Raw genomic sequence first — 27,611 nt, 5'->3', positions numbered from 1 at the left:
TTCCTTAGTGGGTCTTTTGACCCTGGCCTTTCCAGGTGACTTGGGCTGCTGAGGGTTAGCTGAGGTGGGACCAAGAGACCAAGAGCAAGCAGTCCCTGGGCCCTCCTTTTAGACCCAAGCCAACTAGCGGAATGGAGACCAAGTTTCCAGGTGTGGGGGAATTCTGGAGAAGGGGGAGAGAATTAGTCACCTGCAGTGATGAGAAGACTGCAACTGGAATCCAGAATTCGTTCACATAGAGACTCTGCAGAGAAGCCTGCAAACTAGAGAAGGAAAAAAAAAACTGAAGGAGAAAGGAAAGACCTAGACAGTAAATAAAGAAGAAAAAGAATTGCTCATGAAATAGCATCTCCAAGCCAGGGCCCTAGATAAAATTGAGTAACTGATTTTTCTTTTTTGCCAGTCCTGAGGCTTAGTCTCAGGGCCTGGGCACTGTCCTTGGCTTCTTTTTGCTCAAGGCTAGCACTCTACCTCTTGAGCCACAGCGCCACTTCAGCTTTTCCTGTTCATGTGGTGCTGAGGAATCGAACCCAGGGCTTCATGCATGCAAGGCAAGTACTCGACTGCAAAGCCATATTCCCAGGCTCATGAGTACATGATTTTGATCTATGACATAAACACTCTAAAATCTTTCATCATCCAGATCCAATCCACCTCCCAATCTCATCTCCACTCCTGCCCCGTTTCCCCAGCTCAAATTCCTACCACAATGGAATGCAAAGCCCCAAGGCGGGCACATGCCAACATGGCCACCACCAGCTCCAAGATCATGGGCATGTAGATGGCCACTCGGTCACCCTTCTGAATGCCTGCAGGTAAAAGATACAGAACAGGACCATTGATTCTTCCTGCTGCTACTTGTACACTCTCCCATCTAGCTGTCCCCCTTCCCAGCTAGCTAACTTTTTTTATTCCTGTTACCAGAATCTTTCCATCTCTCCCAACAAATCTTCAGATACCCCAAAGCCAGGCCCTCCAGCCTCTTTCCTGCACCCCCACACTCACCTTGTTTACGGAGAACATTGCTGAACTGACACACTTGGACCAGAAGCTCACGGTATGTGATCTGAGCAGCCTCTCCAGGCTCATTTCCTTCCCTGAGATATGCCAGAAAGAACCAGTGATTAGGGATATAATTTCATCATCAAGATAGGAGCAGTCATAAAATGCATCTGTTAACACTAAAGCCTGGGACTGTCCTATAATGGTGAACTCTTTGCAGCCATACCTTGAGCTGACTGAACAGATACTTTGGCTCCTCAAGATACTTCATACACATGTGGCCAGGCACTGGTGGCTCATGCCTGTAATCCTAGCTATTCAGGAGGCTAATATCTGAGGATCATGGTTCAAAGTTAGCTTAGGGAGAAAAGTCCATGAGATTCTTATCTCCAATAACTACTTAGAAAAAGCCAGAAGTGGCACTGTGGCTCAAGTGATAAAGTGCTAGCCTTGAGCACAAAGAGGCTCAGGGACGGTGCCCAAGTCCTGAGTTCAAGCCCACAGATTGGCAAAGAAAGAGAGAGAGAGAGAGAGAGAAAGAGATTGAGAGAGAGACAGAGACAGAGAGATACACAGAGAGAGACAGAGAGAAAGGAAGGAAGGAAGGAAGGAAGGAAAAGGAAAGAAGGAAGGAAGGAAGGCACACATGTGACATATCACTGGAAAGTTCACTGTCCATCTCTGATCCTTACTTATTTTATTATTTTTATTAGTATATGTTAGTTGTACAGGGGATGGTTCATTGTGACATTGCCACACATGTAACCCATGTATCCCTGTCAACTTCACCCCTTCTATCATTCTCCCCATCCCACTTCCCCTTCTTAAAACAATCTTTTTTTTTTTTTTTTTTTTTGCCAGTCCTGGGGCTTGAGCACTGTCCCTGGCTTCTTTTTGCTCAAGGCTAGCACTCTGCCACTTGAGCCACAGTGCCACTTCTGGCCTTTTCTATATATGTGGTGCTGAGGAATCGAACCCAGGGCTTCATGTATATGAGGCAAGCACTCTTGCCACTAGGCCACATTCCCAGCCCCAAAACAATTCTTTCTTTTAAAATTTAAAAAATATTTATGTTATTGGGCTGGGAATGTGGCCTAGTGGTAGAGTGCTTGCCTAACATGCATGAAACCCTGGGTTCCATTCCTCAGTACCACATAAATAGAAAAAAATCCAGAAGTGGCATTGTGGTTCAAGTGGTACAGCACTAGCCTTGGACATAAAAGAAGCTCAGGGACAGTGCCCCAGGACTGGAGAATGTGTATATATATATATATATATATATATATATATATATATAAACATATATATATATAAAATTTATATATATATATATAATTTATGTGGTACAGAGGAATTGAACCCAGGGTCTCATGCATGCTAGGTAAGCACTCCACCACTAAGCCACATTCCTAGCCTCTTAAAACAATTCTAATAGGCCTAATTGTTCTATTTTTCCATATGCAAATAAATAATATCAAGCATATTCACCCTCTTTTTTTTTAGCCCTTCCTGTTCTTGCTAGTGCCTGCCTCCCTCCCCCCAATTCAAACTTGTTTTACTTTTCTGTCATTAATTTTTTTAAAAATGTACATTAAGTACATCAAGGAGTTTCACTATAATATTTGAGAAATGCATATATTCTGTTTCTGAGACTTATTTTTTATGCTGATAAAAACAGGAGGATGATCCCTTTTATCCTAGGGCAGTATTAAGGTGAAATCGCATCACAGATGTGACTGGTTTTGATGGTGTATGAAGACTACATTGGTAGCTGAGCCTGGTGGTACACACTATAATCCTTGTACTTAGGAGACTGAGGCAGGAGGATCATGAGTTCAAGACCAACATGGGCTACATAGCAAGGTCCAGACCAGTCTTTGCTGCATAATGAGGATACTGACTTTAAAAAAGTGGGTGAAGGGAAGACTGCATTGGCATTGTTCAGAGAGAGAGAGAGAGAGAGAGAGAAATTTAAAAGCTGGATACTGGTGGCTTACACCTATAATCCTAACTATTTAAGAGGCTAAGATCTGAGGATTGCTGTTCAAAGCCAGCCCAGGAAAAAAAAGACCATGAAACTCTTACCTCCAATTAACCAACAAAACAAAAAAAGCCAGAAGTAGAGGTATGGTTCAAGTGTTATAGTACCAGCCTTGAATAAAAAATGGGAGTGAGAGCTCAAGGCCCAGAATTCAAGCCCCAGTACTGGCAGACACATTAAAAAACAGACATGTATTTTAAGTATTAATAAATATTAGGGAGGGGGGCTGGGAATATTGCCTAGTGGCAAGAGTGCTTGCCTCCTATACATGAAGCCCTGGGGGGCTGGGAATATGGCCTACTAGTAACAGTGCTTGCCTCCTATACATGAAGCCCTGGGTTCAATTCCCCAGCACCACATATATAGAAAACAGCCAGAAGTGGTGCTGTGGCTCAAGTGGCAGAGTGCTAGCTTTGAGCAAAAGAAAAAAAAAAAAAAAAAAAGCCAGGGTCAATGCTCAGGCCCTGAGTCCAAACCCAGGACTTGCAAAAAATTAATTAGGGGCTGGGGATATAGCCTAGTGGCAAGAGTGCCTGCCTCGGATACACGAGGCCCTAGGTTCGATTCCCCAGCACCACATATACAGAAAACGGCCAGAAGCGGCGCTGTGGCTCAAGTGGCAGAGTGCTAGCCTTGAGCGGGAAGAAGCCAGGGACAGTGCTCAGGCCCTGAGTCCAAGGCCCAGGATTGGCCAAAAAAAAAAAAAATTTAATTAATAAATTAATTAAATTAAATTAATAAATATTAGAGGACAGCCGCTTTAGGTGCCAGAGTGCCTCTCCTTAGGATATTTCAGCTCAACTTGAATAATAAATAGGTAATCATATTAATTTTGGCAAAGAGTATTCTGCGAAGTATCTGCATGTTTGGGCAAAGAGAACATCAAATGGAAGGGAACATATAGGAAGCCAGTGTGGCTGCAATACAGGGAGCAAGAGGATGAGTAAGAATGAGAACTAAGCAGTGTCCGGGTCACATAGGTCCTTGTAGGCGGTGATAAGACATTTGAATTTAATGCCTTAAATGGGTTCTTCCTCACTTTCTTTATACACAAAGCTCATACCTTCACACTTTTGCGTATGCTACTGCTTCCACTTGAAATGTCCCTTCTTTAGACACAGCACCCTGTAGCTCTCCCTCTGTGCTATAGACCATCTTATTCTCTCTCCTACCTCACTACTCAGAGTACTTGTGAAAGAGGAAACTGAAACCTAGAGAGAAGCAACGCTCAGCCAAGGTCATACAATAATAAGTGACAGAGCCAGGAATAGATCCTCAAGTGTTCTAATTTCAAGTCAGGACTCACTCCTCCGTAGTAGGAAGGACAGGGACAGGCAGGGAAGCCAAGCCTTTTCTTTCTGACAGAGGTTATGTAGATTATCAGCCTCCTTTCAGATTCTGGCCCAGTGAGTCAGTTACTATCTTCTCCTTGGCCAAGCATAGCAAGCTTACTAAAGTGAGAAGCAATAAGGAGAGAGGAAGCTGGCAAATGGCCCTGGATGCCAGAGTCAGGAAAGCCATTTTCATAATCTGCAAACTGGTAAATGCCACAGGAATTTAGAATGTCTTCAGATATGGCTAAATGTATGTATCCCCTCTGTGTGCTACATACCAGCTCACATGTAATATAGAAACATTTTAGGCTCAAAGCTAGAGTGCACACATGCATATGTGGTCAAAAATAGCATAAACATGTGAGCCCAGAATTCAAATTATTCATACACAAATATATGAACCACACTTACATGGTGTTTGCAGCTTACCTTTTTTAATCAGTTATGGGGCTTGAATTGTCTCTGAGCTCTTTTGCTCATGCTAATGCTCTACCACTTTGAACCACAGTACCACTTCCAGGTTTTGTTTTATTTTCCCAGTAGTTAGTTGGAGATAACAGTCTCATGGGGACTTTTCTGCCTGAGCTGGCTTTGAACTGCAATCCTCAGATCTCAGCCTCCTGAGTAGCTAGGATTGCAGGCGTGAGCCACCAGCACCTGGTACATCTTACCTTTCTAGAAACACATAATCAAATCATTCTGGGCTCCCCCCCACCATTCTAATACTTGAAATAATCTCATTTATTTTATTTTTGCTTGGCATTATCCAGACCTTTTACTGGTATATAAGCTCCAGGACAGCAGAGACCTTGTCTGTCTTGCTTACTGCAAAATCTTTAGCACCTAGGATAGATCTTGGTACACAGAAAGTACAACTCACTTGAGCTCACACACACACATGCATGCACATAAATGCGCGCACACACAGGGTGGGTTCCTCTCCCTGGCTATGGGCTCAAGTTATACATTATTAATATAGGCACCTTACTTATTCCAGTGTCATCTTTCCCTGACATACAAGCCAGGCTGGGGCCCCTGGCTAGTCAGAAGGGGGAGAAGGTACTAGCCTTCTGTAAGATCCCAGGCCCACTAGGATGTTTTATGACTCTTAATATCCAACTTGATCTTCTACTTCGAGATTCAAAAGGCTATTAACTATTACGGGTTATTAACTATTGCAGAGAGCATGGAAAAGGACTTGGAATCGAGGCCTCTTTCCACCATACTGCGAGTTAAGGCTAAACAGAGTCAGAGTTTAGACTATAGTTTAGTAAAAAGCACTTCCTGGAGTGTACAAGACCCTGGGTTCCATCCCCAGCACCAAAGAATATTAAAAAAAAAAAGTTAACAAGATCAAGACAGGTAATGTAAATGTATCATCTCACAGGAAATGTATCATATGAAAGAAAAGAATCATTCCTCCCCTTTACTTTTCTATAAGAAAATAGCAACAAGTGTACAATAACATTAGCTTTGGATTATAGGGAAAACAATAGGGATGTCAACTAAAAAACAATAAATATATGCTCTGGCAGGAGACTTAGTATCTTAGCTTAGTTCTTATCTAATTTTGCCTACTAGCTTAAAGTTGGCAATTTTTTTCAAGAAAGATCTAGAATCTATTTTTTCAGAACTTCTGATTTTATTTATTTTTCTTTATTGGAAGTATGAAGATCCTTGCAGAGAGGATCTAATGAGACTGTGGTGGTTCTTCTCTTTCCTAGGCTTCAGAAGGTTTTCACAGCTGTCACAGCCAAAGAATCCTAATCTGCCCAGGAGCCAGGCTTAAGGCTAACATACACTTTTGTGGGAGCCATGCCAGACTACAGCAGTTTTCTGCTCTCCCATCCTCCTGGGATCTGGGGTGGAGGGAGGGCTATGGTGTGTCCTGACTGTGTGGAGAGGATGAGCTCTCAGTGATAGTGCTTAACTTTTTCGTTCAAGGCCTATTCTCTGCTACTCGAGCCATGCCTCTAGCACCCTCTCTTCCTTTCCTTCTCCCTTTTCTCTACCCGCCTCTAGCACCCTCTCTTCCTTTCCTTCTCCCTTTTCTCTACCCATTTAGTTATCCTCCATTTGGCAAAACACACACACACACACACACACACACACACACACACACACACACACACACACACCCTTCAAAGCCTTTTGTTCTCTACTTCTCCCAGTGAACCATACAATTTATTCTCTATCTTTAAGTCATTTCACAAACTCTGGCTTCTCAAAGATGTCATTCCTTTTTAAAATTTTTTTTGCCAGTCCTCAGGGCCTGAGCACTGTCCTTGGCTTCCATTTGCTTAAGGCTAGCACTCTACTACTTGAGCCACATCTCCACTTCCGGCCTTTTCTGTTTATGTGGTGCTGAGGAATGGAACCTTCATGCATGATAGGTGAGAACTCTACTGCTAAGCCACACCCAGCCCCAAGGAGGTCATTCTTGAACTCTGCATGTATTCCCTGACCCTTTAGCCTTAGGACCTCCAAATTAACATCTGTGGAATCTTCCTACATAGATTTTCCTCTTCCTACAGCAAGGCTCAAAGTTGTCCTTTCCTCCCAAGGCCCTTTATCTCACTTACCTAGTGATCTGTTGTTTTGGTTCTGTTTTGTTTTTTAAAGTATATTACTTGTATATGGGTCTTTTCTCTTCCCCCCTGGCCTCTAGGAGGGCAAGTCTTCCTCTCTATCTCCTCCAAGTACAGTTGGCATAGTAGGAACTCAAGGGATGCAGTCATATCATCAAAAAAATCTATAATTGATTAGCAACCTGGAAGAATATTGTTCCCTTCTTTATATGAAAGACATAGTCAAGTGGATTAAATATTTGAATTTCTTCCAACCACAAATAAGGCACAAAATAGGAGGGAACTGCTGAGAGAAAGGAAAACAGAAGGGTCTCTGGCATGCACAAGACTCTAGGTTGGCTCTCCAACACTAAAAACATAAAGGTAGGTATAAAAACTGGTTTCTTCATAGACACATTGGAGGGAGGGTTCTCTATCCTGGTGAGTTAGGCCTTCCAGAAAAGAAAACGGTAAGAAGTCAAATCTGTTATTAGAGGAGCACCAAATTGAAATGATTAGCTTAGGAAAGCGACCTTATTGAGGAATAGAATAGTAAGTCTCAAATATCTACATTTCTATTGTCTCTACCTTACTTCAGCTATGTTCACCTGTTGCCTGGATGACCACAAAGGTCCCCTCACTGGTTTCTGATTTCCAATCCATCCATTATTCAGAATGATCTATTAAAAACATAAATCAGACCATATTGCCTCTTGTCTCGTTCTCCTATTCTGCATAGTAGGCTCCTAATACACTCTTCTTCTGATGAAGGTAGGACTTGCCACATTCTTTTACTATCTCCCCACAAATCTTTGAGTTGCTCTGTCTTATGTTTCAGATCTCAGATTAAATGTCATCTTACTAGTGAGGCTTTGACCATACTAAATGGCATTGACTCTTCCTGTTATTCCTGTGTGTGTGTGTGTGTGTGTGTGTGTGTGTGTGTGTGTGTGTGTGCGCGCGCGCGCTGCATACTGTCATTTAGCTTTTTTTGCTCATGGCTGGAGCTCGACCATTTGCCACAACTCCACTTCCTGGCTTTTTGGTAGTTAACTGGATATGAGTCTCACAGACTTTCCAACTCAGGCTGACTTTGAACTGTGATCCTAAGATCTCAGGCTCTTGAGTAGCTAGGATTACATGCATAAGGAAGCCTGGCTTCCTGTTACTCTTCAGCACAACATTCTGTTTGTTTTCTTTATAGCATTTTCTCCAACTATATTTCTCTTTATTTATTTATGTATTTACATTTTATTGGCTAATAATTTCCCCTGCCACACAGAAGGCAGTTTCTTAAGGTAGAGGTAAAATTGGTCTTGTTTACTACAGAATCCCTAATGCCTTGCATAAAACCTTATGCATGATATGTGCTCACTAAATTTTCTTCTTTTTTTTTTTTTTTTTTTTTTGGCCAGTCCTGGGTCTTGGACTCAGGGCCTGAGCACTGTCCCTGGCTTCCTTTTGCTCAAGGCTAGCACTCTGCCACTTGAGCCATAGCACCACTTCTGGCCGTTTTCTGTATATGTGGTGCTGGGGAATCGAACCCAGGGCCTCATGTATACGAGGCAAGCTCTCTTGCCACTAGGCCATATCCCCAGCCCCTCACTAAATTTTCTGAATAAGTCTGCAATTTTATTAGGAGAAAGAAGCATAACAATATTATATAACTCTAAATAGTACTAGGCCATTTGGAAGAGCTCAGTATAAAGAACTTTTAGTTGTCAGAGCTGTTCAAAGATGGAAGTACTCCATTAGGAGCTCCCTAAACTCTGAAGTCATGTAGGATTTAAGATTTACAGGGATTCTCTAAAATAATGTCATTTGTAGGGACATGGATGGAACTTGAACAATCATATTAAGTGAGATAAGCCAAGACCAGGGAGATAAATGGCTCGTGTTCTCCCTGATATGTGGAAGTTAGATCTAAAATGCACTGGGATATGACAAACTACACAGAATTCCAGACACTCACATATAGTGAGAACAAAAGAGGATAGTCTTAGGAGAGAATCACAAAGGTGCAATACCCAAGCGCCTCTTCAGATGTATATAAAATAAAATAATACATATACTGAAAGGAACTCCAAAGATATGGAAACAAAGGACTTTTTTCTTAATATGTTTTTACATTTGCTGATGACTCTGAATTCTTTACCTTACACAAGCTGTATTCACATGCACATCTGGGGAGGGTGGGAGGAGGGCACAGAATGGGGGGGAGGAACAGTGAAAAGTGCAGCAGTGGAGTGCACTGGCTTCCTAGGCCATAGAGGAAAGTGAATTATGCAATCTGTGGGTGGAGAGAGGAGATAGGGAATAGGGAAAGAATGAGGGAACAGATGATACATGCAACAGAAAACGTTCTTATTACCTGATGTATGTAAAGGTAACCCCATGTATGTCACCCTTAAAACAACAATAAAGTAATTTAGGGGAAAAAAAAGATTTACAGGGATTCTCACAGTGGCCAGATAGTGTTAGTAATTCATATTTTTGGGCTAAGGAAACACTAGCACCTGCTTATACTAGATCATTCTCCAGGGCACAAGGCCTCAAAAGTTTCATTCTATAAGCTTCCCATATAATTCATGCTTAGTGAAGATTGAGATGACCTTTATGGCCCTCCCAACTTCAATATTCTTGGATTCCATAAAATGAAGAGATAATATGAGAGTTCTATGATCCATGAAGTACTGCATAAATGCAAGGCAAGCTAATGTAAGTGTACCCTCAGGTCATGTTCCTTTTCTCCAAGGGAGCAGGGAGTGGAAGCAATATAAGGACAAATTAGCAGCTTAATGTTCCCTCTGGGTATTTCTGCCCTAGCTGAAGTTGAAAGGTTGAAAGAGGAGGTTGTAAGAAGGCAAACCAAAAACACTAAATCACAAATCACCCAGAATGCTAAAGGAGATGGAGCTTTTGAGGGCCACCACTTTTATTTACAGATGTGAAACCTAAGGCACAGAATGGTGGCCTCGGAAGTACTGAGCACTTACTAGCAGTATTATTTATTCAGTGGTCCAATGTGATATTCACTAGCCAGTGGCTACTGAAATATAAATACACACACACACACACACACACACACACACACACACACATATATATGAGTTGGTTGTTATTTAACTTAATGTTAATGGCTTTAAATATAAAAAGCTACATATTTAGTGGCTGCCATTTTGGATAGTACAGTTTCATAGTCTAAAAGTCTCTAGTTCAAGATATTCTTCTCTTAAATGACATAGTTTCCAAAGCCAGAAAGGAAAATATGAGAAAGCAACAGGATAAATAGAATAACCCTAAGTGATGGACAGCTTCCACACAATCTTTTCATGATTGCCTGCCCCACCAAGTATCATTTTTTCCTAATCAATGACTCTACTATGCTCTTATTATTTGTTGTAGTTCTTTTGCTTAACGGCCCCAGACACCAGTAACTTTTAGTGCTATGATTTGGATCTGCCAAAGTGGCTGCAGAATATCTTCATCCTCAGACAATCCAGCAACTTTGCACTGGTTCCTTTTGGACATGGCGGCCACTTCACTTCATGATAATTACAGTCCTGCTGTCCCCACAACAAAAAATGCCATGTTCTTAGCAGCCCCCTCTGCCCAAGCCTGATCAGCTTGCCTTTGTCTTGACAGCCAGCCAGACTCTGCCTGAGAACTTTAATAGTCTCTAGTCAAAAGAAAGTAGCCAGACTGACCTCACCATCTATACCCCTGAAACAGGGTCCTAAGCTCTTTGAGGAAGAAAGTTAGTGTGGAAAAGTAAGAGAGCAGTAATTGAGAAGTGCCCCGGGCTTTAAGAATCCACACTAAACTTCCAGAAGGCTCATACTCTAAACCAATGATAAACATAAAGTCTTCCCTTGTCATGTAATAAGTCTCTACCCTTAAAAAAAAAAAAAAGCATAAAGATAGCCAGGAGATGATGGCTGTAATTACATCTCTAGTTACATCTATAATCCTAGCTCTTCAGGAGGCTGAGATCTGAGGATTGTGGTTTGAAGCCAGCCTGGGAAGGAAAGTCTATGAGACTCTTATCTATGCACATACAAACACCCCCCCCCCGCCCCCCGCACACACTTATGGAGCATAGAAAAGAAAATCAAAATTGAAGAGCCTTGAGAATTGTAAGGTTGAAGACCACAAAAAATGAACTATTAGTATACTTTTCAAAAGTCTATCATTCTGTTTGTTTTTTCCCCTCACTTCTGTAGAAAATGTTCTTTTTGAGAACACCACAAGCCAGGTGCCAGTGACTTGCACCTGTAATCCTCACTACTTAGGAGGCTGAAATCTGAGGATTGCAGTTTGAAGCCATGGACTTTCCTGGGCAGGAAAGTCCATGAGGAGACTATTGTCTTTAATAAGGTACTCAGAAAAGGCTGGAAATGGCTTTGTGGCTCAAGTGGTAGCACTCTAGCCTTGAGCACAAAGAGGCTCAGAGATAGTGCCATGCCCTGAGTTGGAGCTCCAGGACAGGCAAAAAATAAAATAAAATAAAAACGTTTATTGGAATTGCAATACACATATATTAAGCTGAAAAAAGGAGACATCTTTACAAATGCTTCCTTTCCAGAAAAATTATATTCATTCATCAGAAAGATTTAACACTGGGGCTGGGATGTAGCTCAGTGGCAAAGTGCTTGCCTAGCAAGTGCAACATCCTGGGTTTGATCCCCAGTACCAAAAAAAGAAAAGACAAAAAAATATAGTTTAAAAAAAAAACAACCAAAAAAGAAAGATTTAACACTATCTAGCCATTCATTTATTCATTCATTAGTTCTTGTCCAAAGACTATTGGAACTTTTTTCCCTAGCAATATAGTCACATGAGTACATGTACTTCTCTCATTGGGTTATGAATTCCCTAGTGGTAGACAGGATATCTGTTTCTTCCTCCATGTCTAGCAAAAAAAATTAATATACAGAATATACTTACAACATAATTGTGAAGTGAATAGATCAAATAACACATGAACAAACATCTCTGCTTGCATGTCTTTCTGGATCTAGACTGATTAGAGAAAGGAAATATGGAAAGACTTAGTGGAAAAGAGAAGATATCAATCTTAAAAAAATAGATACATGGCAGGCAGGGGAAAGGATAGACACAGAAAAGAACAGAATAGAACTTCTGGAATGGAAGTCAGAGTCATTTCAAGATGTTTCTGGAGCTCTTGGCATAAGGCTCAAAACTGGACTCTGTGGCATTAAACTGGAAGAAGGCCCTGGAGATGAGGTTCAAGGTATGAGACTCTTGCCCTGTACTCTGTGCTATTATTGTACCCTGTCTCTTTGCCAACTATTTTCAGGCCTGATCCAGAGACCTTGTCCCTGTTATCCTTGACCAAAGTAGCTTGGGTGCCAGTTTGACTCTGCAACTCTTGTCTGATGGGAAGACAGCACTTAGATCACTGTCTACATGCCTGCTTGTAGGAGAGAAACCATATGTACTTACTCCTACCATCCTCTGATGCATATTGGCATACTTATAGCAAGAGAATGAAGGAATATCTGTCTTTATTATCTCATCATTTGGAATTCTGCCTAAAAGGGGACTATGCCTTGAGCAGGAAAAATAATGTACAAAACAGCCAGAGGTATTATTTTACATGTACATCAGATCCTTTAAGTATAAAAGACCCATATGAGACTATTCATTACAGTGGTTGTTTATGTCTAGGTAAATAGCATTGCTTAGATCATTATTCCTTAATCTAGTATGCTCTATTTCTGGGAGTACTTGAGGAGAAAAAATTTTAGTCTACATCTTCAACTTTCATATGTAATATTTCCAGACATTTACTGGGAAATCTGGAATTGATTCCCCTTTCCAATTCTCTTTTACAATTACTCCTCTCCCATGTTATAAATAATGACATAGTTTCTGTCTTATCCCAGACTTCATAATGGAGGGAATTGAACCCAAGGCTCAAACATGCTAAGCATGCTACCATTGATCTCTCTCCCTCTAACTCCTAAATAATAAAATAATTATTTTTCTATTTTTTAATATAGCCTGACAACATCAATTATCTGAGGAGGTTATAAAAATACAAAACACTGCTGGTGTCACTGGCTCATGCCTGTAATCTTAGCTATTCAGGTGGCTGGTATCTGAGGATTGCCATTTAAAGCCATCCCTGGCCAGAAAGCCCGACTCTTATCTTCAATTATTCAAAAAACAAAACCAAAAATAGATCTGTCTTAAATGGTAGAGCACTATCCTTGAGCAAATAAAACCTCAAAACAGTGCCTAGACCCTGAGTTGAAGTCTCAGTACTAGCATGCACATGCACATACATGCGTGCACAAGCACACACACGCATGTGCACACACACACATACACAACAAGATACAGATTTTATCCTCTAAAGATTCTGATTCACTAGGCTAGTGTATGGTAATGAACTTTTTTTTTTTTTTGGCCAGTCCTAGGCCGTGGACTCAGGGCCTGAGCACTGTCCCTGGCTTCTTTTTGCTCAAGGCTAGCACTCTGCCACTTGAGCCACAGCGCCACTTCTGGCCATTTTCTGTATATGTGGTGCTGAGGAATCGAACCCAGGGCCTCATGTATACGAGGCAAGCACTCTTGCCACTAGGCCATATTCCCAGCCCCGGTAATGAACTTTTAAGAAGATCCTTGGGTACTTATACACACTAAAATTTGGGAACCCCTGACTCTGAATATGAAGTCACCAGATCTAGGTTTATTGTTTACCCCCTATCTTAATGCATGAATTTTGCACAAATGAAGCCTTGGTTTCCTTTTCTGTAAAGCATAAGAGATAAGAAAGAAGAATAAGAGAAAGGTGGAAGGAGAGGGAATGGAAGAATGGAGCCTCAAAATCAGTTCAAAGAAAAGAGATAGCCAAAGAGGGGAAGAGTGTGGATCAAACTTGTGGAATGAAGTTTGGAGTCACATCAAGAAGAGTTTCTTTAGTTCCTACAGAAGGTTATTCCAAGACAGGAAACTGCACTTGAAGTTGAGAAGCTGAAATTGAGGATATGGGAATCATATCCTGAGAATACAATACTTAATTTACACGTGGAAGAGAAAAACAAACTTGATATAGAGACCAAAGCAGAATAATGAAACCTGCCATACTTGCCTCACATGAATGTTGTGTAAATCAATACAAATCCAGATAATTCCTCATGTGATAATATGTAAAACCTCTTTAAAAGATATTCCCTCACTTGATTCTCACAACTACCTTACCTTAGAGAAAGCACTGTAAATTCCCAATTGGGCGGTAGGCAGTACTGGAACTTTGTTCTCTCACTTGGCTTTTTTGTTCAAGGCTAGTATTCTACCACTTGAGGCATATGTTCTCTTCTAGCTTTTTAAATTTTATTTTATTTTATTGCCAGTCCTGGGGCTTGGACTCAGGGCCTGAGACTGTCCCTGGCTTCCTTTTTGCTCAAAGCTATCACTCTACATCTTGAGCCACAGCACCACTTCTGGCTTTTTCTGTATATGTGGTGCTGAGAAATCCAACCCAGGGCTTCATGCACACAAGGCAAGCACTCTATAACTAAGCCACATTTCCAGCCCTCTTCTAGCATTTTGCTGATTAACTGGAGAAAGCGTCCTGAGGGTTTTTCTGCTCAGGCTGGCTTCAAACTGAGATCCTTAGATCTCAGCCTCCTGAGTAATCAGGACTGAAGGTATGAGCTACCAGTGCCTCACCTATTTTCCCCATTTAAAATATCCAAGAATTTCATGGGAACATTTGACAAGGCAAACTGTGTAACTAGGTCCCAGGTTCCAGACTAGTGTTTGTTCCAACTATACCAATGAAAGGTATACTCAAATGAACATGGGGAAGTCTCTCTCCTAAAGATTTGTGAGAGCACGGTGAAAAGCCGAGGAGAACACTCTTATGTACCTTGACCTGTAGACTGGCTAAGATCACAATTGCCATGATCTCTTCAATATCCTGACATCAAGGAAACTTTTGTGCTGTTGCCTTGTGTTTTTTTGTTTTGTTTTGTTTTGCCAGAGCTGAGGACCGAACTTGGAGCCTTGTGCTCACCAGGCAGGCGCTCTTCCGCTGAGCCAGATCCCCAGCCCCTCAAGGAAACTTTTGTATGTCCACCTTAATAGTCCTAGCATTGTCACAAGTCACAGGAGATATGACCCCCAACTCCTCACCCTCTCCCTTGCAATAGGAAAACCACCTTGTTCCTAACAGTTCATTCCTGAATAAATTTGCAGTTTACCAGTAAAAGTCTTGCCTTTCATCTGATTGTAAGCTCCATGAAGACAAAGAGCATATTCCTCGGGATTATTGCTATGTATTAAGCACTTAGTATAGTGCCTGACGCATATCTGTAAGTAGAAAAATTTAAGCTCAAAGATAGTAGATTATCTATGGATAGTGTATGGATATATTTGTATAGGGGCATGAGTGTCCATACAAAGAAAACTAGATTTCTGTCAGTTTGTTCCATATCATTTGAAGACAACCAGATAGCTTTTCACCAACGCTGAATGCCATATTTAAAACTTTCTAACTTAAGGGACTAGGGATCTGGCTCAGCGGAAGAGTGCCTGCCTGGCGAGCGCGAGGCCCCGGGTTCGGTCCCCGGCTCTGGAAAAGAAAAAAAAAATTTTTTTCTAACTTAATATGTGTGGTAGTTTGAAGAATACTTAAAATAGGTAGGTACAAGAATCATTCAATAAGAGGCCTATCTAACTGACTGTTTGGATAGATTTTCAAGTATTTAAATATCATGCAAAAAAGAAGAAAATAGTGATTTCAAGAATGAGCATCTAAACAAAAAGTACACTCAGGAATATAGGTGTTGATAGGCTCTAGTGATGTTTTCTACATGAGTGATTAATTCTACGCAATGTGTTTCAGGATGAACAGCTTTAGAGTCTTATATATTTCAAGATGATCTCCGTATTCATACAACCATAAGGCTTTAATAAGTAAATAAGACTTAAAACCTGTGTATGGGATGTTCTCAAAGCCTTATGTTCCCAAAAGAGATGAAGTAATATCTAAAGCTCTCGTAGGCTTGAGATTCTGTAATTTTTTTTACTCCCTCCCTTCAAAATTTTAAGTGCTTTCCAGGCATGAGCATGCCTGTAAAAGTACAAGACACTTAACTCTAGTTAATCAGTAAAAAGCTAGAAGTAGAGATATGGCTCAAATAGAGAATCAGGCATGAGCAAGAAAGCCTAGTGAAGCCAGGGGCCGGTGACTCATGCCTGTAACCCTAGCTACTCAAGAGGCTGAGATCTGAGGTTTAAAGCCAGCCCCAGCAGGAAAGTCTGTGAGACTCTTATCTCCAATAAACTGCCAGAAACCCAGAAGCGGCTCTGTGGCTCAAGTAGTAGAACGGTAGCCTTTAGCAGAAGAGCTCAGGGACAGTGCTTAGGCCCAGAGTTCAAGCCCCATAACTGAAAAAACAAAACAAAACAATTTTGACAATACTGCAATGAGGTCTAAGGATCAAGTAACAACTGACATATGGATATTGATATCCTTATTTTGATAGTTATAGTTACACAGGAGAAATTTCTTTTTCTTTTTTATTTTTTTTGGCCAGTCCTGGAGCTTGGACTCAGGGCCTGAGCACTGTCCCTGGTTTCTTTTTGCTCAAGGCTAGCACTCTGCCACTTGAGCCATAGCGCCACTTCTGGCCGTTTTCCATATATGTGGTGCTGGGGAATCGAACCCAGGGCTTCAAGTATATGAGGCAAGCACTCTTGCCACTAGCCCATATCCCCAGCCCAGGAAATTTCTTATTCATTGGAAATACACACTAAAGTACTTAGGGGCTACATATTACCCACAAATTGTTCAAGAATAAAAGCTATATTATATTTGCAACATTTCTATAAACTTGAGATTTTTATAATTTACATAGCAGTAAGTGCGTATCTATGTATCTCCCTTCTCAGCTAATCCTTGTGGCAGTCTTTTGAGACGAGCATTTGAAAGCTCAGGAAACAGGCTCAGAAGGATGTCATCACTTACTGAAGATCAAAGTGACCTACTGAACTTAGAGCTAGGGTTCTTCTTCTTCTTCTTCTTTTTTTTTTTTTTTTTTTGCCAGTCCTGGGGCTTGAACTCAGGGCCTGAGCACTGTCCCCAGCTTCTTTGTGCTCAAGGCTAACACTCTGCCACTTGAGCCACAGTGCCACTTCCGGCTTTTTCTATATATGTGGTACTGAGGAATCGAACCCAGGGCTTCATGTATTCGAGACAAGCACTTTACCACTATGCCATATTCCCAGCCCCTCCTCATGTGTCCAAAGTGATCTTCCCAAGCCCACCTGAGACCCCATCCTCCTCCTACCTAAAATCCTTTCTTAGATCTCAAAAAGAGTGTGATCTCTCATACTTGGACCTCATTCACTGTTGAAGATGACCTTGACTCTGGTTTCACTCTCCACATCCAGTCCATGTCAGCAAATTCTATGTACTCTTGATTCAAAATAGATCTAGATTTCAACCACTTCTAGCCACCTTCACGACTATGTCCTATGTCATCCTCCTCACTTAAATCTCTATAACAGCCTTATAATTCATTGCCCTACTTCTTCCTTTGCCCTTCTATACTCGATTGTCAATTCAAAAGACATATCCTAAATATAAGCCAAATAATTACCATATCTATGCTCAAAATTAGCTCTGGTTTCTTATTTCACCATGAATAAAAGCCAAAGTCTGCATATATTACCTTTCAAGGTTCTACCCAGCATCCTGCTGACCTCACTATTATTCTGCCTTTTTCTATCTCATGTTGTTTGAATTTTATCAACTTGTAAGCTAGTCTTTAAACATACTAGGCAGCAGCATACACTTGGTCTTCCATCTTCTGGAACATTTCCCCTCTCGAACCCAAATATCTGCAGAATGCATTCCATCAATCTCCTTTAAATATCTACCTAAATGTCACCTTCTCTGAGGGTTCTTCCTTTAACACCACTGTGCATTGGCTTTGGCTTTTCCTTTGCTCTGTATTTTTCAATAGCAATTGTTACAACTTGTCATGAATTTATTGCTTTCTTTGCATACTGTCTCTTCACTAAAATGGGAGACAGAACTTAGATTCAGAATAGTGCCCAGAGCTAGACATGGTAGAGTACACCTGTAATACCAGTACTGCAAGGCAGAGGATGTCACACCTAGGGCCAGCCTACACTACACAATAAGACCCTATCTTAGAAAAGTAAAATATGTGAAGGTGGCTTAGTGGTAGAGTGCTTGCCTACCATGCATGAAGAAGCCCTGGGTTCGATTCCTCAGTATCACAAACAGAAAAATGCACAAGTGGCACTGTGGCTCAAGAGCAATAGCCTTGAGCAAAAGAAACTCAGGGACAGTGCTCAGGTCCTGAGTTTAAGCCCCAGGACTGGCAAGAATAAAACAGAACAAAATAAAATAACATAAAACCAGAATAGTGCCTGGCAAATAAATTCTCATTATCTGTTGAATGAATACACTGTTCTCTGCATAACTTTTTATTCCAAACAGACTTGGTTTTCTTACTGCCCAAAGAATTATAATAATAACTGATATTTATTATATCATCCTATTTATCTTACTCAGTTGATAATTTTGTGTCTTTTTTTTTTTTTTTTGGCCAGTCCTGGGGCTTGGATTCAGGGCCTGAGCCCTGTCCCTGGCTTCTTTTTGCTCAAGGCTAGCACTCTGCCACTTGAGCCACAGTGCCACTTCTGGCCGTTTTCTGTATATGTGGTGCTGGGGAATCGAACCCAGGGCATCATGTATAGGAGGCAAGCACTCTAGCCACTAGGCCATATCCCCAGCCCCTCGGTTGATAATTTTGTGAGATTAAAAAGCTGTTTATCCACATTTGACATGGGTTTTCTGATCTTTTAGGAGCCTAAGGAATGAACTCAAATGCCACCACCTTAGCACTCAAGCATAAGCCTTAGAACAGGAAATAGAGTGTCAATAGACCTACTATATTTCAGAGGCAAAGTGACCTCTCATTCAGCAACAATACTATCATAACCACTGACATTTCTACAATGCTTTCTAATGAATAAGTAAAATGCTGTTGCATCATCTTATTTGATTCTTATATTGATTTTGCAAAGGTGTTGAGTTAGAAGGGTAGGATAGGGTCATGATTTAAGAGTTTCAGCTCTGTAACTACACCGCCTGGATTTGAATTTTTTTTTTTTTTTTTTTTGCCAGTCCTGGGGTTTGGACTCAGGGCCTGAGCACTGTCCCTGGCTTCTTTTTGCTCAAGGCTAGCACTCTGCCACTTGAGCCACAGCGCCACTTCTGGCCTTTTCTATATATCTGGTGCTGAGGAATCGAACCCAGGGCTTCATGTATACAAGGCAAGCACTCTTGCCACTAGAACATATTCCCAACTGGATTTGAATCTTAACCTTACTTCTTGCTAGGTGTTTGATTTTAGATAAATCACTAACTTCAGAATTTCAGGTTTCTAAATGTAAGATGAAGTAAATATTGCTTTTGTAGTTGCTGTGAACAAGTGAGATAATATTCAATAATACTCAATAGCACCTAATCATAGTGCCTATGACATAACTGAATCAAGGCAATGGAAACAGTGACAAGCCCAATACCTCCATTTCCCTCCCAAAGAAAGAATGAGAAAAAAGCTAGTCTGTCCTGTTCTCTTTCATTTACTTGCTGTCTTCCTTCCTCTCCAACATGAACAGTCTAGAAATCAGGACACAGCTTTATGTCAACTTTGTCATATACTGATTATGTCATTTGACATAACCCTTGAGACATTTTTCCTCATTGAGACATTAAGTTAGTAATACTTTGTTTACTCTACTGGTTTGTTTTAAACACCACATGAATTAAGCTGGTTAAATCTTAGCAAGAAATAAGTCTAAGTACATTGTAAAATGTGACAACACTATATAAATATGAAGCTCTACTCTGGTGTGCCACAGACTATAGACAAACATTTTTACCAGTAAAAAGCTACTTTATCTCCAAGCTTTTTCTCATGGACATTTCGATCCAACACATTGTAGCAGATATTGGTAGTTGCTCCTTTCATCCACTCAATGAAGATTTTTCCTTTAGTCACATCAAAGTTGTACTGAAGGAATGGGCCAGAGCATGGGGTCTTCCAGTAAAATTCCTTGGCAATGTCTCCCCAAAACTCTGCAAAAAAAAAAGTGCACAGAAATCAGCCAAGCTTCTCAGATGTATTTATCATCACATGGCTTACTAGTCTATATACAAAAGATCAAGTTACAATTTCCCCATCTTAAGACTTGATCCCTCCTTTATCTAATCTTATTACCTGCCATTCCCCTAACAGACAACCCATTCCTTTCTGCTGAATTTTGATTCAAAAATCCTTCTTTTGTCCTCAAAATGTCCATGTACTTTTTTGGCATCTATTCACACTATACTATAATGCCTAGTGTGCATAGTAGGCACCAGTAATTCTATAGGCAGTCAGTAACATTTATTTAGTTAGTCACTATTATTATTATTATTTGCCAGTCCTGGGACTTGAACTCAGGGCCTGGGCACTGTCTTTGCTCAACTGTAACACTTGAGCCACAGCGCCATTTCTGGCTTTTTCTATATATGAGGTACTCAGGAATTAAATCCAGGGCTTCATACCTGCTAGGCAAGCATTCTACCACTAAGCCACATTCTCAGCCCTAGTCATTAAATCTTGAGGTAAAGTTCTTTACCCATAAAGCCTTTCAGGATCATCACTTTCTTAACTTGTTCATTCTCTTTTAGCAATTACTTCAAAGAATCTGCTATTACTACTTGTACAAGTTATGTGTCAGATGTTTTCTGTGTGTGTGTGTGTGTGTGTGTGTGTAAGAATATGGATGTTTCCTTTGTACACATTCTAAGTACTGAATATTCAGAACAGAAAAAAACAGATGAGCTTGTGCTGGGATGATCGGAGAATGCATTATGACATTGACAGAGTTTGGATAAAAAGAAGCAGAAGGAAATAGGCAAAGGTAAGGAGGTGGGAAGGGACTTTTGTGTATGTAGGATATCAAAGAGAATAGCTTGCCAATGAAGGGTGTGGTATGGAGATAAAGACTAATAGGTGGGGTGTGGTTAGATTATCTCCGGGGCCTCAAATAAAAGAATTTTAATTAGGAAATAAGGAACTATTGAACGTTTTTTGTGGTGGTGCAGGAAAGCAATGTTTCCAAAATATAAACATAATTATGGTTAAATAACCCTGTAGGAGAGAATGAAGGTTATGGAGGTGAAAGAACAAATTAGGAGGCAATTTCTTCAATTTAAAATGTCTGTGGGAATGGAATAAGAGGTAAATATGAGACATTTTGAAGGAATATTTGACAGAATTTGGTGAAAACCATACTGTGGGGTCAGGGGAGAACAATTGCATCACTATAGCAGTATAGCAGGTAGGTTCTGCAGCTAAGACCTGTTGGTTCAAATTCAAATTCCACCACTAAACTACTTTAATGACCCTGAGCAAGTTGGTTAGTTAATCTGCCTAAGCTTCAGTTTCCTTCTCTGAAAATGTGGATTCTAACAGTCCTCACATCAAATCAAATTGGAATTTTGCTTTGCAAGCATTAAGTAATCTGTCAATAGGTAAGAGATATAGATAGGTATTTTTAGAGGATAGACTAATGGAAGACATTTCCAGTCTGGGATAATTAGAAAATTAGGAAGGAAAAGCAGGTTTGGGAGGGAAACTTGGTGGACCTCATTCACAGTTATGTTGAATATAGTATACCATTAAAATGTGTGGATTCAAATGGTTTCTTTAGTCCTAGGAAATTAAGGACCAGAGTATAAAAGTGAAATGCTGGGAATATAGATAGATATATCATATAGGAGTTATTGTGTGGTACTAATAGCTCATTCCTGGGAAACAGATAAACTCCTAATGGGAGAAAATATAGCGAGAGAAGTGATAAGAGGTTTGAGCACTCAAACCTCAACACTCCTGCAGCAATCAATACCTTACATTTGATTCCACATTTTCCCTTAGTAACTGCTTTCTGCCATGTTGTTGTTATTGAACAAATCAGTGTTTACTGTGCATCAGACTTTTTTTTTGCCAGTGTGGAGACTGAACTCGGCCTGGGCACTCTCCCTGAGCTTCTTTTGCTCAAGGATAGAACTCTACCACTTGAGTCACAGCACCACTTCTGGCTTTTTCTGTCTATGTGGTACTGAGGAATCGAACAACCCAGGGCTTCATGCATTCTACGCAAGCACTTTACTGCTAAGCCACATTCCTAACCCTGCATCAGACATTGAACTCTGGGCCTGGGCACTGTCCCTGAGCTCTTCAGCTCAAGGTTAGTGCTCTCCACTTGAGCCACAGTGACACTTCTGCTTTTCTGGTGGTTAATTGGAGATAATAGTCCCATAGACTTTCCTGCCCGGGCTGGTTTTGAACCTCAAGCTTCAGATCTCAGCCTCCTGAGTAGCTAGGATTACAAGTATGAGCCACCAGCACCTGCCTTGAATCAGACATTATATAACACACAATGACCAACTTTAGTCTTCCTATAACCTAAGAAGTACTACCTTAAAAATGAAGAGAATAAATCTCAGGTTTAAAAACCTGCCTTAAGACATTTTCCCCCTCCCCCCCCCCATACACACAGTGAGTGAGTGGCAGAGGCAAGATCTAAATTTTACCTATTTGGAGGTTGGAAGTATGGCTCAGTTGGTAGAGCACCAGCCAATGAGCAAAGCATCAAGTGTCATGTTTGAGTCCCAGTCTTGCCCAAAACAAACATTTTCTTCTAAATCTGTGATTTGTGGCCCATGTGTGCCCCACTACCAAACATCATGATGACTCCAAGCTGGAGTGCAGTTGGTCCCCTTGCCTAGTCTGAAGGCAAGGGTAGGGAAGTTTCCTGGCACATTTTTTAAAAGACAAGGACCCATATCAGAATCTGTTACTAAAATCCCAGACCAAATTAAGCAACAACAACAAATCGACATTTTAGTGGCCCATTCAGTTTTACATTGGGTTATTTTATTGAGATCGTTACTGTTGCTGCTGCTCTGTGTGTGCGTGTGTGCCAGTACTGGAGCTTGAACTCAGGGCCTGGGCTCTGTGCCTTAGCCTTTCTGGTCAGGGCTGGAGATCTACCACCACTGGAGCCAGAGCTCTACTTCCAACTTTTTGGTAGCTACCTGCCTTGGCTGGTCTGGAACCTTGATCGTCAGATCTCAGACTCCAGAGTAGCTAGGATTATAAGCCTGAGCAACTGGTGTCTGGTGAGAGCCCTGCAAAGGTAAAGAGAGCTGGGACCCCAGAAAAGAACCAGACTCCCTGCTGAGTCCAACCTCCCAGTTTTGCTACCGCTACAGCTCTCACTAGGCAAAGCCTGAATTGAAATGAAAGCTCTGTTCACGGCCCTCCTTCCCTCAAGGTGTCCCCGCCCCTGTGAACCCCTCGAGGATGCCTCCTCTTCTCACCCAGCTCCCTGTTCCAGTCTACTCCAGGCCCCAAATCCCCTCACAGAATCCGCTTCTCCTCACGGAAACCACATTTCTTCACAAAACTGCCAGCTCACCAGCAAGGTCCCCAACTTCCAGGGAGCCCTCAGCTCCCGGAGCCCTACTCATGGAACCCCTTCTATCTCTCCCGGACCCCCCTCTCCATTTCCCCCAGCGACCGCCGGTCTTCCCTCGTTCTCCTCCTCACGGACCCCTCAGATTCCCGAGGGAGCCCCCGCTGTCTCCTCAGTGGCGCCCCCCAGGCTCGCCCGGGGCCCAGCCTCACCCCGCGGTTCCTCCACCGAACGCCGGTGCAGCTCACGGTAGCGCTGCAGCGAGGGGACGTGCGCCGAGCGGCTGACCGCGGGCGGCGGAGACCAACTCCGAGCCCGGCCTCCGGCTCCAGCTTCCTCCCGGCCCCCACTCCCAGCCCCGCTCCCGCTCCGGCCCCGCTCCTCTGGAAGCCCCATCGCCCCAAGGTGCGAGCACCGGCCGCCTTTGCAGAAGCCGCGGGTGCCCAGGCAGGGAAAACAGGCCGACTCTAGAGACCAAGCCTTAGGCGAGGGGCGGGGCCTGTTTTGGGGCGGGGCCTGAACAGCCAGTAGAGGGCGGGGCCGGGTGGCGTGGGCGGGGTCAGGTTTAGCAAAGAGAGAAGCCAGTGGTGGGGTGGGGCTAACTTGCCGGAAAGGGTGTGGCCACGGAGTGAACGCAGAAGGGGCGGGGCTAGGAGTGACAAGGGTGAAGTGGGACCATGGACTGACCAGAGGAGGGGCGGGGCCAGGCGTGACAGGAGAGGAGGCGGGCCGATGGAGTGACAGGGAGTAACTGGCTGGAGGTAACTGGAGAGGAGGCGAGGCAGTGGAGTGACCACGTTGGGGTCTTGGAAAAACAGTTTACGAGTTGGTTTAGGGCGCGGTTTGAATAGGAGAGTGCTAAGCTAATGGGAGCAGTTGTTGGATCAGGCCCATCTTAGACTCGCCCCGGGGTCTGATTGCACAATCTCTCCTACTAGATAAAAGGTAGGAGGAGTTGTGTCCTTTTCAAGTGGTCTCCTGGCCCCCCAGCGACACTCCCAATCCGTCCTCGAGAAAAATCCTGCGACCTTGAAAATACAACCTTTGGGATAAGACCCCACCTTCTACTAACTCTTGGACCGACTTCATCATACCTCTGAGGACATTTTTATTGTTTAGCTTCTACAAAGCTCTAGATCTAAAGTACAAGTCTCATTAAGTAAAGGCTCCTCATTGTACAAACGGTAAGCCCAGGAAAGGGAAGTAACTTGCAAGGTCCTGGAGAAAAACGTAGCCTAGTTAGGACCTACCCTGGGCTCCCTGATCATTCATGTTTGTTTTGTTGTCATTAGTGGTGGTGGTGGTTGTGAAGCTTGAACTCAGGACCTGGGCGCTCAGCCTTTGTGCTCAAGGATAGAGCTCTACCACCTTGACCCACAGCCCACTTCCTGAGTGGTTAATTGGAGATAAGAGTCTCCCTGACTTTCCTGCCTGGGCTGGCTTTGAACTGTGATCCTCAGATCCCAGCCCCCAGAGTAGCTAGGATTACAGGCATGAGCCACCAGTGCCCAGCTCAGGTCTGAAAGTAAAGCTTGTAAAACAGCAAGTCTATGCAAATATAAAGGATTGCTCACATTCTTTTCTTCACCTCTCAGTTTGGTTACTTCACTCAGAGACCCCTTCCATCTACCACAACTTGAGCTCAATTACCTCTTATCCTCTATAGAGGACTCTCCATCTTCTATCTATACTCATCACCAAGAAGGATCTATCCCACCTGACAATTCAGACTGGCTGTCAAGGCAAAAAGTTTTTTGTTTTGTTTTTAAATATCTAACTCCAGTAGTGAGTCTGAAGTCTGAAGCAATCAGTCCCTGCCTCCTGGTACTTTACACAGGGCTGTGACCTCATCTAGTCTTGCTTCCCTTTAATTCTCTTCCCTATTCTTTGCCAGCACATTCTAAGCTAAAAGAAACATCCCTACAAAGACACATATGATCCATTGCCTACCACTCAGGGCCCACTGAAAGCATACAAAACATGAAGGAGTGGGCACAGACTTCAATAGGGAGAAATCAACCACACAAAATTTGGATTCGTGGTAGAGTGCTTGCCTAGCATGCAATTCCTCAGTACCACATAAACAAAAAAAGCTGGAAGTGGCACTGTGGCTCAATGGTAGAGTGCTAGCCTTGAGCAAAGAAGCTCAGGGACAGTGCCTAGGCCCTGAGTACAAGCCCAGGACTGGCAAAAAAAAAAAAGTATATGGACTCCATTAGTGAAGTGTGCATTTTGCTAGAGCCCTGCTAATAGGACATAAATGGTATTGAAGGGCACTGACCCTATTGGAGGGACATGGACTTCCCCCCTAGGAAATACAGCGAATACAGATTTTTTTTTCTTTTTGGTTGGTAGTGGGGCTTGGGCTTGAACTCTGGGCTTTGGCACTGTCCCTGAGCTCTTCATCTCAAGGTTAGTGTTCTACCACTTCAGCCACAACACCACTTCCAGTTTTCTGTTGGTTAATTGGAGACAAGACTCTCATGGACGTTCCTGCCTGGGCTGGCTATGAACCACAATCCTCAGATCTCAGCTTCCTGAGTAATTAGGATTACAGGTGTGAGCCACCAGCACCCAGCTGAGAATACAGACTTTAAGAAACCTAGATCAGGGGCTGGGAATATGGCCTAGTGGCAAGAGTGCTTGCCTCATATACATGAAGCCCTGGGTTCAATTCCCCAGCACCACATATACAGAAAAACGGCCAGAAGTGGCACTGTGGCTCAAGTGGTAGAGTGCTAGCCTTGAGCAAAAAGAAGCCAGGGACAGTGCTCAGGCCCTGAGTCCAAGGCCCAGGACTGGCAAAAAAAAAAAAAAAAAAGAAAAAAGAAAGAAAAGAAAAGAAACCTAGATCGTGAAAGTACTCAAACAATAGTTACACTAAGTAGACAGACATCACTGAAGGTGTACAGACCTCATTTAGAGCAGTATAATAGGCCGTACAAATCCCATAGAGAAGATAAGAAGCTCATTGTAGGAAAGAAGGCCTGTGCAATTCTAACTATTGATGTAATAATCATCATCCCCTCTCAACTTCACCATAGCCCTGAAAAGCCCTCTGTCTTCTCCCAAACCTTTTTCCTGCAGCTGTTCTCCACCTGTTGCTGCCCTCTCCTGTCAACATATAGCACTGCATTTGTTGTGCCCATGGAAAATGCTAAAGCCATTTGGGTTCTCTTTGAGCCTGAGATTGAGGAAAGAAGGTCCTCCCTGAATCTGGGATTGGGGAAAAATAGAATGCTGTTTAGAGGCTTTATTAGCCCACTCCCTCTGCCTGTTGGCTGTGTAATTGAAATTTTGACCAGAAACTGCATAAGGGAAGGAACCTCTTGGATACTTGAAGATGGGGAAGTAATGCAAGCTGTAGTGTGGTTGGAATTCCTGAGAGGATGAATAGGTTTGGAAGAGATGAAAATCCACAAGATCAAGATAATGATGATGTCATTTAATGAGTAGGTGTCAAATCCTACATGAAACATTATCCATGCCTTATTTTACTTTCCTCTGAGAAGGATCCTGTTATTTTTGCACTTTATGGAGGATGAAACAGATCCTCAATATATTTAAGAGTTTTACCCAAGATTGCAAAGCTTCTGAACAGTAAGTAGTACTAGGAATGAAACCAAGACACTGGATTACTGACACAGTCTCACTCCCCTTGCTCCTGCTGAGGGTCAAACCCAGAGCCTCACCTATTCTAGGTAATAGCTGTATCCCAAGCCCCCATTCTCACCCTTTTGTTCTTTCGGTCCCACTCCCTCCTGTCCTATCAATCACACAACCATTGCTTGTTTTCTTCTTTACAGAATTACAACAAAATCTCTCAGAATGATGATAAACATTCCAGAGACCTCATTACAGACATAATATCTGGAGTGGAATCTGAGAACGTGCTTTTCACTGATCCTTTTTTTTTTTTTTTTTTTTTTTTTTTTTTTTTTTTTGGCCAGTCGTGGGCCTTGGACTCAGGGCCTGAGCACTGTCCCTGGCTTCTTCCCGCTCAAGGCTAGCACTCTGCCACTTGAGCCACAGCGCCGCTTCTGGCCGTTTTCTGTATATGTGGTGCTGGGGAATCGAACCTAGGGCCTCGTGTATCTGAGGCAGGCACTCTTGCCACTAGGCTAT

General features: G+C 42.4%; 1 protein-coding gene across 2 annotated transcripts in view; it reads right to left on the bottom strand.

The window, feature by feature from the left end:
- Positions 1 to 23,960, bottom strand: part of Acss2 (acyl-CoA synthetase short chain family member 2) — a 37,052-nt gene extending 13,092 nt beyond the window's left edge. The window contains exons 1-5 of one of the 2 annotated variants that reach the window (XM_048349063.1): positions 23,699 to 23,960; positions 19,902 to 20,097; positions 1,006 to 1,097; positions 706 to 809; positions 191 to 263 (exon numbers count right to left, since the gene is read on the bottom strand). In XM_048349063.1, the coding sequence (XP_048205020.1) occupies positions 191 to 263; positions 706 to 809; positions 1,006 to 1,097; positions 19,902 to 20,097; positions 23,699 to 23,882 (649 nt within the window). In that variant the 5' untranslated portion in view covers positions 23,883 to 23,960. The remainder of the gene's footprint in view (positions 1 to 190; positions 264 to 705; positions 810 to 1,005; positions 1,098 to 19,901; positions 20,098 to 23,698) is intronic. The other variant, XM_048349064.1, reaches the window with a different exon arrangement.
- Positions 23,961 to 27,611: the final 3,651 nt, after the last annotated feature.

Source organism: Perognathus longimembris, chromosome 6 (genome assembly GCF_023159225.1).
Source record: "Perognathus longimembris pacificus isolate PPM17 chromosome 6, ASM2315922v1, whole genome shotgun sequence".
Classification (NCBI taxonomy): Eukaryota; Metazoa; Chordata; class Mammalia; order Rodentia; family Heteromyidae; genus Perognathus; species Perognathus longimembris.
The sequence above is the reverse complement of the archived record's forward strand: the minus strand, read 5'-3'. Positions and strand labels throughout refer to the sequence as shown.